Genomic DNA, 16,049 nt, shown 5'->3' on the forward strand with positions numbered 1-16,049 from the left:
AAATACGATAATGTTATATGCTATTTTATCAAAATCTTAAATTTTATATATATATATATTAAATTTTTTTACATATATCAAAAAAATATAAATATCATTTTTCATAAAACATAATTTTACTGCTAAAATATCTGTAGCATTAATAATATTCGATGAAAACAATTCTCTTAAAAAAAAAAAATTGTATTGTATTACATATCGTGAAAATATAATGGCATTTAAATGTCATTTATTTTTCTCGTTCTAACAGAGGGAATATATTCATAATGTAACAATGTATTTCATATTTCGGGACGTTAAATCGTTCCATATTAATATGATAATTAAGATATCTAATATCACGTATTAAAACACAAATTTATGCGGATGCACGAGGAACGAAATACCGTACTTCATGTTACGAAGAGAATTTCATATTTTCGATAAGATCCGATTTTACAATCTTTCAACGCCCATGGAGAGCAGCATACGTTCGTAGGGAAACATATAACCGTATTCACAGAATGGCGCGAGGACCTTTCTTCCCTCCAAACCTTTTTCTCTTCTCGATTCGCGATCGCGTTACATGGTTCTGGAATCTTTCCAAGGAGTCGGTTCCGCGATTTTTAGAGCGAAAATTGAGGCGAAAAGTGTATGCAAAGTATCTTCGGATTTTCTGAGATTCTTGATACGTTTTTCGAACTTCTTGTTACTATCTGGGAATAATATAGACTTGATACAATCTTCATGTTGTTATATATGTGAAGAATTTTTCCAAAGTTATATCATTTTAAATGATGCGTATTTGTCGTTGCTTTAACAAAAGTGTTTTAAATAACATGTATGATAATAGACAAGACTTCAATGAAAAATGTTATAATATGAAAATCTTTTTACTTTTTAAAAACCTCTCCGTATATTGTAAGAACAGTTGAACTCATTTAGAATAACTGTAGTAATACTTTTCAATGTTATGCTTGATAATCTCAAAATTCTCAGCAAGTATCAAATAATAACCTAACTGTTAGTTATAATTTCCCATTCAATAACATAACATATTGTGTATAACAAGTGTTATATTACAGTTATATTATTAAGTAGAAAATTATAACAATTATGTTATATTAGTTGGTGTTTGCTGGGTTATTAATAAATCATACATTCTGTTATTATGACTTTTCTATTGCCGCGATTATTTTTTTTATTTAAATCTAAAGTTAATATTGAATACCTTAATACATAGGATAAATAAAATAATAATATGATAATAAATGGAAATAAAAATATAATTAATAAAAAAATAATTTATGGATTACAGAGAAAAAAACAAAGAGAGGGAGGGGGAGGAAAGAGAAAGAGAGTGAGTACACATCATAAAAGATACTGATTACACTGTTATGGGCTAAGCTTCCAATAATATTGTAGGATTAAGAAGTATTGAATTCATTTCATTTTTATCGTTGCATACTCGACGTTTCTGACTTAATAGATTGTTAATACCACGTAAGATAAAAAAATTGAAGTGAGATAAAGATCTCAAATAAAAAAATTTTCTACATTAATTGGCTACGTATCGAATGTAAAAAAATCCGAGTAAAATACGTAAAATTAAATAAAATATAATGTATCTTAACGTACTTGCGTAAATTAATTTTGTATATTTAGTTAATAAATTGAAAAAGAACACAGCCTCGGCCATATTATTAAATCTCATGGTATTATTAAATTTTCCGTCATGCCTGCGCCATTTTACTCGGTGCTGCAGGTGCCGCCTGCGCTATATTTTATTACATTAAATCATACTGGAGATACAATTACAATTTCTGTCTTTAGAAAGCTTTGCACGTTTCCTCTTATTCAGCGACCTATTTCGAGAACGTCCCTACCATCCGTCTTGGCAAGGCCGACAGTACGAGAAAATTTAATGAACGTGACTAGATCTTATCGAAGCGCGGCGAGAGTATGGCGAAGAAGTCAACTTGGAACTGGGAGAGATTGGCAGCGCGCACCGTGTCGTCAGTTTATATAAGACACACCTGACTTTTACAAATTTTCGATTCTCGCGCCGAAAAGCAATCCGCTGCAGTTTGCCTTATTCTTTCACATCTTTTCCAACGAATAAGAATTACTCACGACGTTACTCATTTGGACCATATAAATCGTTATAACTTTCCTCGAAGTATTGTTCAAGTTCGCATTCTTCCATCGTAGGTTTAAATAGCGTTAAATGGCTTTTCGTTTTCTCTCCCTACAGGATTACAATTTACTACCGATCTTAATGGACGATAAACTTGCAATCTGTGGTACAGAAGAGTTTGCAAAAAATCGAAACGGATACAACGAGTCCCAGATGAATAGAGCGCGGACGGAAAACGGGTTAAGTTATAACCGAATTTACCGACGTCTACTTTAGAGTGTTTACGAGCCTCTCATGAGAATACCCCGGATACCGGACGATTTGCATCGTTAGATTTTAATTACGCATAAGTTCCGGACGCATTTAAGAGTCGAGGGTAGAGCGAAAAAGGAAGGAGAGAAAAACGGGATAAAAACCTGAGTTTCAAGTACATTAAAGCATCTCGCTGGTTTCCTAGGAGATTCGACGTAGACAAACGGCCGGATTACTTCTCTCACGAAGCGAAAAGCGCGGCTGGATAGAACGGTGAGCTACTCTTTTTTTTTTTTTTGTTTTCAAAGCCGACTCTGAGTTGCCAGCCAGGGCTTAATCAGTTGTTAGCCCAACCTGGCCAATTGAAAGTTGGTGAAAATTAAAGAGAGCTTCAAGAGGACGGTATCCGGGCTAATCTCTCAAGGGAGTCGCGATTCGCGCCAGCGATTAAATCGTGTCGCAAAATGAGAAAAGGAGTCGTACCGAGAAGTTACGCTTTCGTACCGACATTGTCGTAAAAGCCAGTTCGCAGCGTGCAATGTCGCTCTGTAAATTGCGGTTCTCATATGTTGTGCTTTCTGCCCCTTGCTGCGTAGCAGTGTTGCGTAAAAAGTCCGTCGTACGGACGACTTTAATTTACGTCCACGAGCAAGGATAGCACGTCTGAGACTAAAAACTATTCCACGCGTGCGTTTGGTAAATCTGATTAAATGCAACATTGCACTCGCTTGTAAATTGCTCGCCTGAGACGTTAACGTTGCATCTCATCCTACATGCTTGTAATATATATTTTATGATAGCCACGTCGCTAGGAAGGGACAACAAAGTTGCTTGATTATAAAATGATTGCGGGAAGATTTTGTATCACGTTATTTATCTCTCGTACTTTAAATAAATGCAAATATAAAATACTTTTCTTCTGGGCAAAAAAATTCCTGTTTCTATGGCGCACTGTGTTCGCCGTAGTAGAATTTTCATTATTGTGATGAAAAAAAAAAGCAACACAGTATATTATTGTTACACGAGAAGAGAACGGTTTTGTCGAAGCATCTAAACATTTAGCTAGATACAGATCTGAAAATAATTTTGTTTGGACTATCACAACTACATATGTAAAATATTTAAATCGGTCAGTAGAATGTTAAAACTTTTTGCAGTATTATTATCAACATTGTACACAAATATTTTGATGGTCCAACAAAATTATTTTGAAATCTGGATCGGGCTAAATATTTGAGCAAAACCATTCTTTCCATATGTAATGCAGTTAAATATGATTTTATTTCACTCACAGCATAAATTGTACATTTTTTACTTTGCGTTGTTAGCTATTTAAAATATTATTAAATGACATTTATTTTTTACAAAAGTTTTATAAAAAATTTCGGTAACGCCGACCATCTAGTGAGACCATAAATGACAATCGAACACGTTCTGTGTGTTTCAGAGATTTTTAGATACTATCAAATCATTCCTTTTGCACGCCACAATAATTGTTCGGGTCCACCCAGATTTTTCAACGTTACGAGGTCACTAATTGAAGCGGTTACCGCATGGTTCCTTGTTACAGAGGCACCTCGTGGGACGTATCTGCTGATAGATGGCCGCCGGCTAGATCCCGGAAACCAGTTTGTGCCGGTAAAGGAGGGCTCGGAGCTCACTCTCGAGTGCGCGGCCGAGGGTGGAAACCCACCGCCCATCCTGGCGTGGGGCATGACCTTGTCTCAAGCCACTTTAGACGGCCCGGAACAACCACCAGACAACCTCACTGTGCTGCCCTCAACATCCGGCAGACGCAGCGGGGCTCACCTAAAGGTCTTGAGGGGACATCACAACGCCACTATCGTTTGTGTCGCGCGCCACATTACGCTGGTGATACCAATGAACGCTAGCATTCTGCTCGATGTCCAATGTGAGTATCGACAAAATTATATTAACTATATTACGTTCAAAATAAGCTTTTTTATGCGAAAACGACAAACGGGATTTATCTTTTATTTACCTTTTTTTCTTAAAACTAAATAAATTTAAAAGAGTGATTTTTCTTTAATAAAATATTATAATTATCGTTTCTCGTTACTTTTTAATTTTTATGAAATTATTTAGTAGACACTTTGAGTGATTTTTATCAAAATAAATCGACACACTAAAGTTTAATCAAAAATAAAGTTTTATCATGTACCTCTTTGAAAATATCTTTTTATTAATTTTTAATTTAAAATATCTGTATAATTAGACTTCTCTGAAAACTCACAACAAACCGGTATGCCAGAGTACAAAAATAACAGAAAATAATCAGCAGTTATCATACATATGCATGAGCTTAAATTGCGTTTTGAGATAGAGTCAGGGTGAAATAATTCTACCACAGGTCGTTTTTACTCAGGAATCGACGGGCACACGAGCCGGTGAAATTTCCGCGATATTAAACCTAGTTGTGCGCCATCGTGTTGGAAATGAGTAACGAGTAATGTGTGTCGAGGACGGCAGACGAGCCGTGCGCCCATCGAAACTGAAATATAAACTTAATTAAGTCTGAATCCGACGGCACTCGCGACTTGTTTTAAGTGAGCTCGTGAACCGGGAAGAAACGACTCTGTGTTGTATTTGAGGTGCGACGACCGTGTTACAAGAGCCTGCGTAGAAAGGGGTTGCGGTGTCGGTGTTGGGGAGTCTCGGAATGGGTGACTTCAGGGGTGACGCCGTGTATTATGCGACGTGGAGGTAGTTTATTTTGCGTCGTTGCGCCTCTTTCGCCACTCTCGCATCCAACAGTCGCGGTCGGAAACTCTCCCCCGACTCGCTCTCTTCGTCGCCCCCTACCTTGGGGAGTGGCCCAAGTCACCGAAAGAAGCTTCTCCAGCCGGTTTCGAGGCAAACTCCGAGGGATTAACGGGAGTTCCGCAGCGCGGACAAAAACCGGTAGAAGCGTGCGAGCGCGCGCTCGCACCACCCCTGCGCTCTTTTTACCGCACGTCGCCTCTTCGGGCGTTTAGGGGTGGCTCGTCGAGGCGAGACCGCGAAGATATATCACCCGAAACTGGTTTCCTCCGCCTTCTCTTCTTCTTCAACCGGAGAACTTTCTCGGTCATCTCGTTTTCGCTCCTGCGAGATACAGAGTAGAGTGTATTCGCGATCCTCGTTCTCGATCAGTTTCCCAAATTAAAAGTAAATAAGAAAGTGATTTTTCAGATATCTATAGTTTTAAAAGAAATATGTAAATAAAAATGTTAAAAGAGAAATACATCATATGCGGAAAATACAACACTGTGTTTGAAAACGATTTTGAATAGCTCATAGTATAAATTCTTAAAATAATAATTCAGTAGTTCTGGAATGTTGCATTTTGTGACGAAGCTGCAGTCTTATAAAAAAGAAACATTACTACAATTTCAATAATAATGAATTACGAATGTGTATGGTAAGTCTGCATTCGTCAGTCTCAGAACTGACAGGAATAAATGTTCTGTCATGAGCTACAATTTGGGGAAACTCTGCTCTAGATTATACGGAGTCCTGCCTCGAATTCCGTCGTCGCGGACAGTTCTTAGCAGTGGGTGCAAGGGGGGACCCATTGTACACCGACATTACTTCGCTCTTTTAATCCTTTCACGCCTGTCCGAACGAGCGCCGCGTCGTCCGGCGGCCTGAGGCTGAACGAGCTTACCGAGGAACTTACTCCATGAAGGAGAAAGTTCGCCGCGAGTCGTTTAACCGCTGGGGAAAAAGACGGCAAGGATATCCGAGACACGTGAATTTTCCGTCGGGAATTTTCAAGGACACCGCCGATCGATCGGCGTGATTAATGTTACCGTCTTGTAATGAACTTCGAATGCTCGTCTTGGGAATGATACTTATCTAACAAACTAGATAGATAACTGGAATTTATTTTACATTTATAGTGGCGTATCAGATTTTTCGGAAAATATATTATAATATAAAAATGAAAAGGTAAATGGACAAAAATATATAGACACGTATTTTTGATTTGTTTAATATATTCATTGGAATTTTTCTCTTCGCGATATTTTCTTCAACTTGATTTCAGAATTTTCGCGTTCGTCATCGAATTTGCTGTGCGGATATCTAATTTCAAAGACGATACGGGCGCGAGCAGCCAAGCTGAAACGTCTCGAGGATGCAAATTTTCTAGACGAACAGCTTGCACGCTCGGCGTCTTAGACGGAAGAGAGAATGCGGGTGCCTTACGGGCGATAGTGATATCGTACAGGATCGGCTGTACGTTTTTCTTGTCTCTCTCTCTCTCTCTCTTTTTTCCTTTACTTTTTTGTCGCGAATTTATTCCAGCTGTACTTACCTACCTCGGCTGTCGCGCCGGGGACAGGACAGAAGAGGTACATTTGTCGGCATCTGAGCGAGCAAATTTTCCGGTAGAACGGTCGCTAAAGGTACCGAGGGTGTCCTGGGACGCCTTTATGACGCCGGGGTGAAAGGGGAATCCACGTGGTGACCCACTTTCCATATCGTTGTGGCGCATCGCCGTTTGTCATTACGCGTAATGCAGGCTATTACCGGTTGTCATCGCCGGGTCCCCACTCCGTTCCATATCGAATAAATGATTTTACTTTTAAATCGCACCGCGCGGCCGACAACGCGATTAATCATCGTGGCGCGTTTGTCGTCCCGGGTCGAGTCGCGCGGCGGATGCACCGCTACGACCGCGGCTATTTTACATAAGTTCGACCAGAGTATTCGATTTGTACTTGCCGGCGACGGCCGGAAAACGCGATCGGATTCGCTATAAATCACGCTGATTTTTGGCGACATTCGTTATTTGCAGCTGACCCGAATACGCGCGGCGGCAACTTCCGGAACGGTCACCCCGTCCCGACTGCGCTATGAATATGTAGCGAGCGTAGCCGTAAAATTGTAACCGCAGTTGGATACACGAGCGAGCAAGACAAGCTTCATCTCAATGTACATTCTAATCGATCTGTGCGCGTTCGCTTCGTTAAACCGAAGATTCGCGCTGTGAATGATGAAGTTTCGGAAAAAGCTTATTGTTCTTTTACGCGGTAATTACCAAAGTATCCTGCGACTTTGTCCACTTTAAATCTTAGCAGATATCGTCGGAACTTTCAACTTCGACATTGTTAGGCTTTTATGTACAAAAATTATAAAAAGTGATTAAATTATTTGCTGTATCAAAAAGTTCAACAGATATCGAAATTAGGTGTACACTGAACGTACAGCTATTTTGCTTTTAATGATGTTAAAATAATTTACTTAAATACGTGTGTATATATTTGTGATAACACCATTGCATATATAATATAGAAAGTTATTTTGTATGCTCTGTTATATTCATTATTGCTGTTTGAGCTTCACGGCATAAAGATTTCTATTATAAAAGGAGAAACGCGATATTCTCACGGAGATGTAGTCTCTCGCAAAGCTTTGTATTAAGTCGTCAGTTATAATAACAAATAATAACACTTGTACGTATTTGCACTTGAAATACTGAAGTACTAATTGGCACTTCAGGAATCTCTACATCGTGCCGCTGTTGTCGTACGGAAACACTACTGAGTCGTCTTTGTTAGTTACAATGAGAATTTAATCGCTCTGAAAGAGCACACAAATGCAATAGTATCCTACATAAGTTATGACAAAGCGCTGTTTGCACAGTCGCCATTCGTAATCCGATTTCAGCTTTGAAGAAGTAATTGTTACAGATTTGTCGGGTCAATGTGTCAAATAATTAATGTTGTGTCGATGGGCAACTCTTCTATGCATATATTACGTTCGAAACTATTATCAGATATATTTACAGATTCTTGTTTATTGTAAAAGAAAAAAGATTCGGTATTTTTACAATAAAACAATTGAATTTATGAATGTAAAAATACAACTGTTATAAATATTGAATAATAATAGGGGAAGCAAAAAAGAATAAAAGCTTCTACATATTTTTTATTTGTCGTTATTACAAATTTAACAATATTTTGAAAGTATTGCATATACATGTCTTACGCTTATAGAGCTATCAATTATTTATCCGAATATAGAGGTTTTGAACGGATAGCTGCTTGAATTTTTTGATCGTGGCTTGTTTCCTCCGCCATGCAGAAGATATGCAAATAACGTAATCATCATGCTTATCGCGTTCGACTTCTGAAACTTTTTTGATCACTCTCAGACGCGGCGTATTTGACGCGCGTAACGTTCAGAGAAGGACCAACATTCGTTTAAGTTCGCGTGAAAGTTCACGATATTGGCATGGTACTTCGGTTAATAAGATGCAAAATACTTGGGAACTAGCCGTCGCTGAAGACGACAAGCGGGCGAAGATCAATATGCATTCTAGTCATGAAACGTAGGAAGTCTCGTCAAAATGACATAATCTGCCTGCAAAAATTACAATCGTATTTACATAAATTTCAGAACGTATGTTAACTCAATTTTTACTCTAAAAAAGGCATTATAGACCTTTCCATACAAATATGAAAGATCTCAATTTTTCTAGATTATATTAATAAAAAAAAGTTGGATATAAATTCACAGTTTTCTGACATTTAGTGGTACGTATTTCAATGAAAATGTTCTTTTATACGAATTAATTAACGTGAGAAAAAATTGAAAAGTAATTTAGCTTACATTAGTTATAGCTTCCATAACATACCTTGATCAGACTTTGTCTAGCTATCATCTGTAAATACGATATAGTATTTTATTAATTTTATAACTATCTGATCAAATTTACCTTTGTTACATACTTTATACCTTCCATAAAATCCGTTTTATTAAAAATGGTTTTCTCTCTCTCTCTCTCTCTCTCTCTCTCCCCCTTTCTTTCTCTTCTCACACGTCTCTTTTTTACATTACAAAAAAACTATGAATAAATAAATCATGAGATTGAACGTTGAAAACTATGGCATTTTCCAGCACGCAACAATTGTTTCATCACACCTTGTCAACAATATTTACTAACGACAAACAACGAGAAAATATTTTACTTGAAATTGCAATCCCCGTCAACTTTTTTTTTTTTCATTAAATCTGTGTGAATTGCGACCATATCGTTGTAGAATTCAGCTACACCCACTGTTATCGGTTTTGGCAGGAAAGATTCGTTACGCGACGATATCGGTGATTCGGGTATACCGATCAATCGGGATAATTTAATGAAAAACTAATGCAGTATGGCCGGCGGTTCTCTCGTACGCGATGTTTCTTAAATACCTACGCCAAATATCAACAGGTTGTTGATTTTGCTGACCGTGTTCCCCAGTTATTTAGTTCACCTTTGGACAGGTAGCTGCGTGTGTGAATGTAAACGCCCATAGGTACTTGGCATGGGATACATCTATGCGTGACTGCTTTCAATATCCGAGCATATACACACACCCCCACGTGTGTGTGCGCACGTACATAAATATACATATTTCGTTATATGTAAACATGGAGCTGTTTACTTGTCGTGCAGGTTTTTAATTATTCCTTGCAATTCATGTGCAAACAACTGGAACCGTCGCTGTTTTACAATGCACGACGCATGTCTCATCGCTCTGTTATCGGTCATTCAAGCCCATGGACAATCAATTATACGCATTCGAAGCTACATGGACTGTCGCGCGTCCGCAAAACTCGTATATTTGTTGTATGACGTGCCCGCGTGCGACATGATATATACGTCATGATTAGCGTTCACGTAACACGATTTATGAGATAAAATACAATCCCATTGCGTATGCTTAAACGCGTATTAGTTGAGCTATGAACGGATATGATTACGGATGGTTACAAGGGTCATCAATATTTTATATGACATTTAGCTCACCGATATCATTTGCAATTTGCGCGGCGAGCACGAATGGCGCTCCATCGATTTGACAGGTTGTTACGAATTATTATTATTGCATGTTTTGCTCGTAATGCCAAGCGACTGTATTCCTGACTAATTCATTTCGTGTAATTCGCCATCCATTGGGCTGGATGGCATAATTGCGAGGGCATCCAGACACGGTAATGAATTTCAAACACGATTATTGTTGAGACACGCAGCGTAACTTCGTTCATTTCATCGAGTCCCGAACGCGACAATTCATTTTCATCCAAAAAGATTAAATTAGAAGATACGTTTCCGAGTCTTTGATCTTAAAATTTCATGCATCGCACATTCAATGACAATTAGAATTGCGCGCGCGATTTGTGTATAGTCACAGTCAATTTAGAACATCGTGCGATCAGTGCGTTTTCGATGACATTAATATCGATGGACATCTTCTAATGCGCAGCTGCTGTCACTTAACGGCTCTTGTTTTTTTTTTTTCACGAGCACTTTTTGCTGCACGACCGTACTTCGCAAAGCGTGTCGCAAAAATTCAATTCCGCGATGCGTTTTGTAGCGCTGTCGTACCGAATTTTACTCGTGCGATATTGTTTTTTTCAAGAGTGCAGAAGTTAGCTCGTCGTCGACAATGCACAATTCGACAGTAAATGTTTGTATATTTTGATAAAAAAAAAAGGGAAATAAATGATACGGACGTGACATACTAAATAATTTTCTCGTTCGGCTGTGTTGTTGAAACATCACATCTGTTATTAAATATAATGTTATTTAAATGCATTGTAATAAATGATTTTCAAATCAAATTACATTTTCTACAGTTCCATTTAACAATCACAGAATCCGGAAAGTGATCATTTTCACTTAATGTTAGTTATTTGTACAAATATTTCTATGTTATTTAATTTTACAAATAAGTATATTGTTATAAACAATAAATATATATATATATATTATATAATCATATAGTTATTTCTATATGTGAATAATATATAAATATCTTTAACTTTTTGTATTTGTAATAAATGACGTTATACTAAAACATAATAAACAACGTAAAAGTTGTTAGCGAAATGATACACATTTTGGAATTATTTTATAAAACACTATTGTTATAACTGTGATTACAATTCGATCGCTGTAGTTTCAGAAAAGATTCCCATGAAAACGATAAATATTTCATTTCTATTGAATATTGTTATCTGTCATAAAGTCTTATTTATAAACTCGCAGAACACTAACAGTAATATTACATTAATGTTATAATTTTCTATTCAATGTAATTATTATCTACAATGTGTTGTATTATATTTGTATTATTGAACAAGAAATTATAATATTGATGTAATCTCTACTGTTAAAATTTATGTTCTATGGAAAGTTATTAAAATATACGATACGTTAAAACGGTTAAAACATGTACGTGTCTATACACGTAGATGAAAGTTAGATGAAATTTCTTCAGAACGTATACAAGTCTTTATATCAATATATTCATTAAAATATTGATTGCAACTGTCAGCAAAATTACAAATATCTTTTTGCAATGCTCTTGACCCTCGATGCAATTACTCATTGCGATCACGTGTGATGGTATTTTTGCATAGAACGTCTTTCGGTTGATCTACGATCGAAGTCAATCCGCCGGCAAACCAGCAGGCCAAAAATCTGATTGCGGTCACGGTTAGGGGAATCTTATTAACAAACGAGCCCCAAGGGGCTTTCTACCGAATGCACCACATGTTCGCCATTGCAGCAGGATGAACGTGGTCCGTGAAAATGACGCGATTGGATCGGACGGAGACACGTGTTTAATAAAACTCGTCGTGCCCGAGACTGAAAGAGCCGTGGGCCAGAATCGAAGCCATGGAGAGATCAGCCGGGATTAGTCGAACATGCTGAATCCACTCGTTCTCCGAACGCATGAAAGGGACACCTATAATTACATTCCCCTTACGGCGTGAGGGCGCGAAAAGCGTTGGCGTGAATGACGCCGATATCTCTTTTTCAAAAGGGGCGAATTGACGAGCTTTTGCTCTCGACGTTTTCTTTTTTCAGCCATTTCCACGAGGAAATTATTCGCGTACGTGAGACGTAAATTGGTAAACAATCGGTTATGTTTTTACTATGAAATTGACTAGTATTAATATGGACAAAAGGAATTATCTTGTACATTTAATTATATTTTTTTGATCGAAAAATCAAGATTATTTGTACGAGTTATCGTTTTTAACGCATTCTTTCTTGAAAAACGTAAATATACTGTCATCAATTACTCACGCAATTCTAGATTGAAGAGCTTAAATCCTTCTGTGACGAGTCGAGATGTGGGACACATCACCGCTGCATTAATTATATCTTTCCTGTATGAACGTGCTAAATTGATACATTTCGAGTTATACCATATATAATATTTCATTTCAAGGCAGAAGCTCTACCTCGTTTTCAAACTCAATTCCTTTCAGTTATTTATTTACCGTTAAAGCGATTCCGCGGTTATATTCGAGAACTCCTATATTCAAGCATTCACTCGCGTGTAATGGATACGTACACTTAGGTACGTTCACGTGTATTCGCATCGAAATTCATATCGCGATATAAAGAAGGATGGGAACAGGAGAGTGGTCGTACTTTTTTTAACGGCTGAATCTGATGTGAGCGTGGAGAAAACTTTTCGCGTGGTCCATTCCTTACACCCCGATTACCGTAATGTTACAGCAGATGCGAAGTGCAGCAAATTAGAGAATTTTTTTTCTCTTTCTGCTGCTCCATTGCTCCTATCTTTTTCTTTCTTTCTCTCTCTCCCTCTCTCTCTCTCTCTCTCTCTCCCTCCCCCCTCCCTTCTCTCTCTCAGTATCTCTTTGCCACGATGCGAAAACACGACGCGGCGAAGGTGGGTTTTTCTCAGACTTCTCTTCGCCGCGCGCGTGGCAATTTAGTTTCGAAGGCGGAACTTTACGGAGGATCATCTTCTCTCTTAACATTGCGAAGTATGCAGGTAACGAAGAAGTTACTTCTCTCCGCACTCTCCCCAGACCCCTAATAAACTCTGCGAGTCTTTACCGACTCTGCACCCGTTTTGCACCTACTATTAGCATAGTTCGTACATACAAGCGATCTTCTGCCGTTTTTACAAATTCATTTGAAACGTATGTAATATATTTTAAATATGAAAAAATTATTTGAAAGATTTTGACGATATGGATAGAAGAGAGCATATTCCAACTTAAAATCAGTCGATCTTTGTAGATTAAAATGCTTGTAATCCATGTTTTATTCTTATTTAAATTTGTATGTGTTATATCTTTAGTCTTTTTAGTTCAATATTCATTATAAACTTTTTTATACTAACTAAACTGACGAAGATGTTTTCGTTTATTGGCTGCAACACTTATATAATTTTTTAATAATAAATGTTTAAATACTGCGCTCTGACATTCGTGTTTGAAACTCGTTTATTTTTACCTTGTTTTATTGGTTTAAACTAGACAAATATTTGTTACTGATATGTATTTATCATAAAACAATGTAAGTTTTGAGGTTCTTTTATCTATCTTGTTAACAATTTTATTATTCTTTTTTGTACTTTATCCTTTCAGTACCGTATTTTCGTACAATATGTTATTTTATTGATCTATATAAAAGTCAGTGAATGTTATTCTTTCATTAGAAATTTTGTATGCCGTATTGCAGAGACGTTTCTTTGACAAACAATATAAGCATCTGTATCGACCGCATCTAGATAAAGTGCTTACAACAATGGCACAGCGTTTGCGTATTCATTGGCAAATCTACCATTCCTTCTGCAACGGTAACGCCCGACGCGTCAATGTCGCCCTCGATCTTCTTAAGTTCCTTCCCCTTTTTCCCTCGTTTTTCTCCTCAGCTGTCGTCAGCTGCTTACTCGAACCAAGGTTCCCTCAACTTGTTCCATCCATATCGTGCTTGTAGATACTCTCAATCAATCATATTTATATCCAGCTCGTGCTTCACGATTCATTTGTATGGACTCTTCCGTGAACATTCATGCGTTTGCGTAAATATGCTTGGGGATCACGTATGTGTGTGGAATTCATACGTGCAGAGTTTCATGCAAAAGCAACATAACGGCAAATTCATATTCATTTTCTTGTGTGAAATAAAGTGATGTTTTTTTAAACATAATTATTCTGATGCAATACAGAACGAACATTTATGTAAATGTATTTAAATATTGTAAAAAAATTATTAAGCGTATAATTAGTTGTATTTTCAATCGAAAGATTTATTCGGAGATTTTTTTGCGATTCTTCCAAAAATTCTAACATGTTATTGTTTATTATATAATTTGTTTTCCCCACATTTGAGTTTAATATGTGGAACTCTTAGAATCAATAAAGGATGTGATTTTTTTAGGTATAAAAATTAAGAGTTAAACTAATGTATACTGAGGATCATTATATAAACCTTACTAAATATAAAGTCGTTTTTCCAAATGATTAGGCTAATTATCCGGCAGCAACTGAATACTCGAATATTGTGCAACCGGTTATTGCGCCAGTGAGAAACAGTAATGAGAAACAGTTAACTGTTTAAACGATACGGTGGATTATCGAATCCGTTCAATGCTGTAATTCAAAATGACGCAATCAACTCGAAAGGATTCTGCGGTCATTTCTCGAAGCTAATCCGAACTTGATCTATCTGATCTACGATGAAAATTCACGCCGTCGTGTACGAAGTTGCGTAGTTTAGATATACCCCTCAGGTGAATCCCAGTCATTCCGTCGGCGTAGAATGGTTCGAATCGCGAAGCGAAACGTTTGGCGTTAAAACGATCGGCGAAGATAGCGAATCCGAATTACTACTGCTATTGCTATTAAAGACTATTTTCCACTGAGATCTGACCGATTTCGCTTAACAATGGCCCGGAGTAACAGAGCGAGGCATAACGGGTATTTTCACGTTCGGGTATGTATTCGGTCGCTTATATATTAAACGTTTATATATTAAATGAACGTTAAGATATTTACGTATGCTGTATTAGAGATTATTAATATATTTAAAAAATAGAGTTAGATTAATAGCTATTAAATATTGAATAAAATAAGGGGTCAATTAAATATTCGATTAATATAATCAAAAATAGTTTTACTTTCCCAATTTAATATGTTTTACAAAATATAATATAACCAATCGTTTAGTAATACTTTGTACAAGATCATTGGAATTCAAAATGTTATTTGATTTTTATCAAAACGAATAGTAAGGTATGAGTAATATATCGGATGTAATATAATAGTAACATATAAAAGCTATTTTTCATTATGTATATAATTACACTAATATTTTTTAAACAAGTTTTAGACGAAAAAGATGTTTAGAGAAAGAAGAATATTTATATATTCAAGTTTATCTGAAATCTCGTCGAAAATTCGGAACATAAACGGAATAATTATGTCTAAGTAAACCAATTTGGATCTTTACGATCGTTACTGTGTTAGTGCATATGCCAACATTGGCAATCAACTAATTTTCCACTAGCTGGATTACAAACCGCCAGAACCGCTATGGACTATTGTTAGTTTACAAAGCAAAAGCCTTTAGTGATGCTAACAGTTTGCTTCTGTGCATTAAACGACTATTCGCCAATATAGGCATGCGCATTTACATGACTAAAATCTGGTAATTAAGATGCGTCGATATCAATTCAAAGCATTTAGCGAAGATAATAGGCAGCATGCACTTGAGGCGTTTTATGCAATCAAGTGTGAATAATCATGACATTACAAAATCGTAATTTGTTAGCTAAATCGGAAATTTGAGCATGTTAATTCCAGCATTTCCTTTTCGAAAACGATCGGGTTTTAATTATAATATGTAGCTACATAT

At 36.9% G+C, this 16,049-nt stretch overlaps 1 protein-coding gene across 1 annotated transcript in view; it reads left to right on the forward strand.

The window, feature by feature from the left end:
* tei (irregular chiasm C-roughest protein teiresias) overlaps positions 1 to 16,049 on the forward strand; it is a 224,663-nt gene that overhangs the window by 107,075 nt on the left and 101,539 nt on the right. Inside the window, exon 5 of the mRNA XM_018541287.1 lies at positions 3,939 to 4,280. Within this exon, the coding sequence (XP_018396789.1) occupies positions 3,939 to 4,280 (342 nt within the window). The remainder of the gene's footprint in view (positions 1 to 3,938; positions 4,281 to 16,049) is intronic.

The sequence above is a fragment of the Cyphomyrmex costatus genome, unplaced genomic scaffold (genome assembly GCF_001594065.2).
Source record: "Cyphomyrmex costatus isolate MS0001 unplaced genomic scaffold, Ccosl1.0 scaffold281, whole genome shotgun sequence".
NCBI classification, from domain to species: Eukaryota; Metazoa; Arthropoda; class Insecta; order Hymenoptera; family Formicidae; genus Cyphomyrmex; species Cyphomyrmex costatus.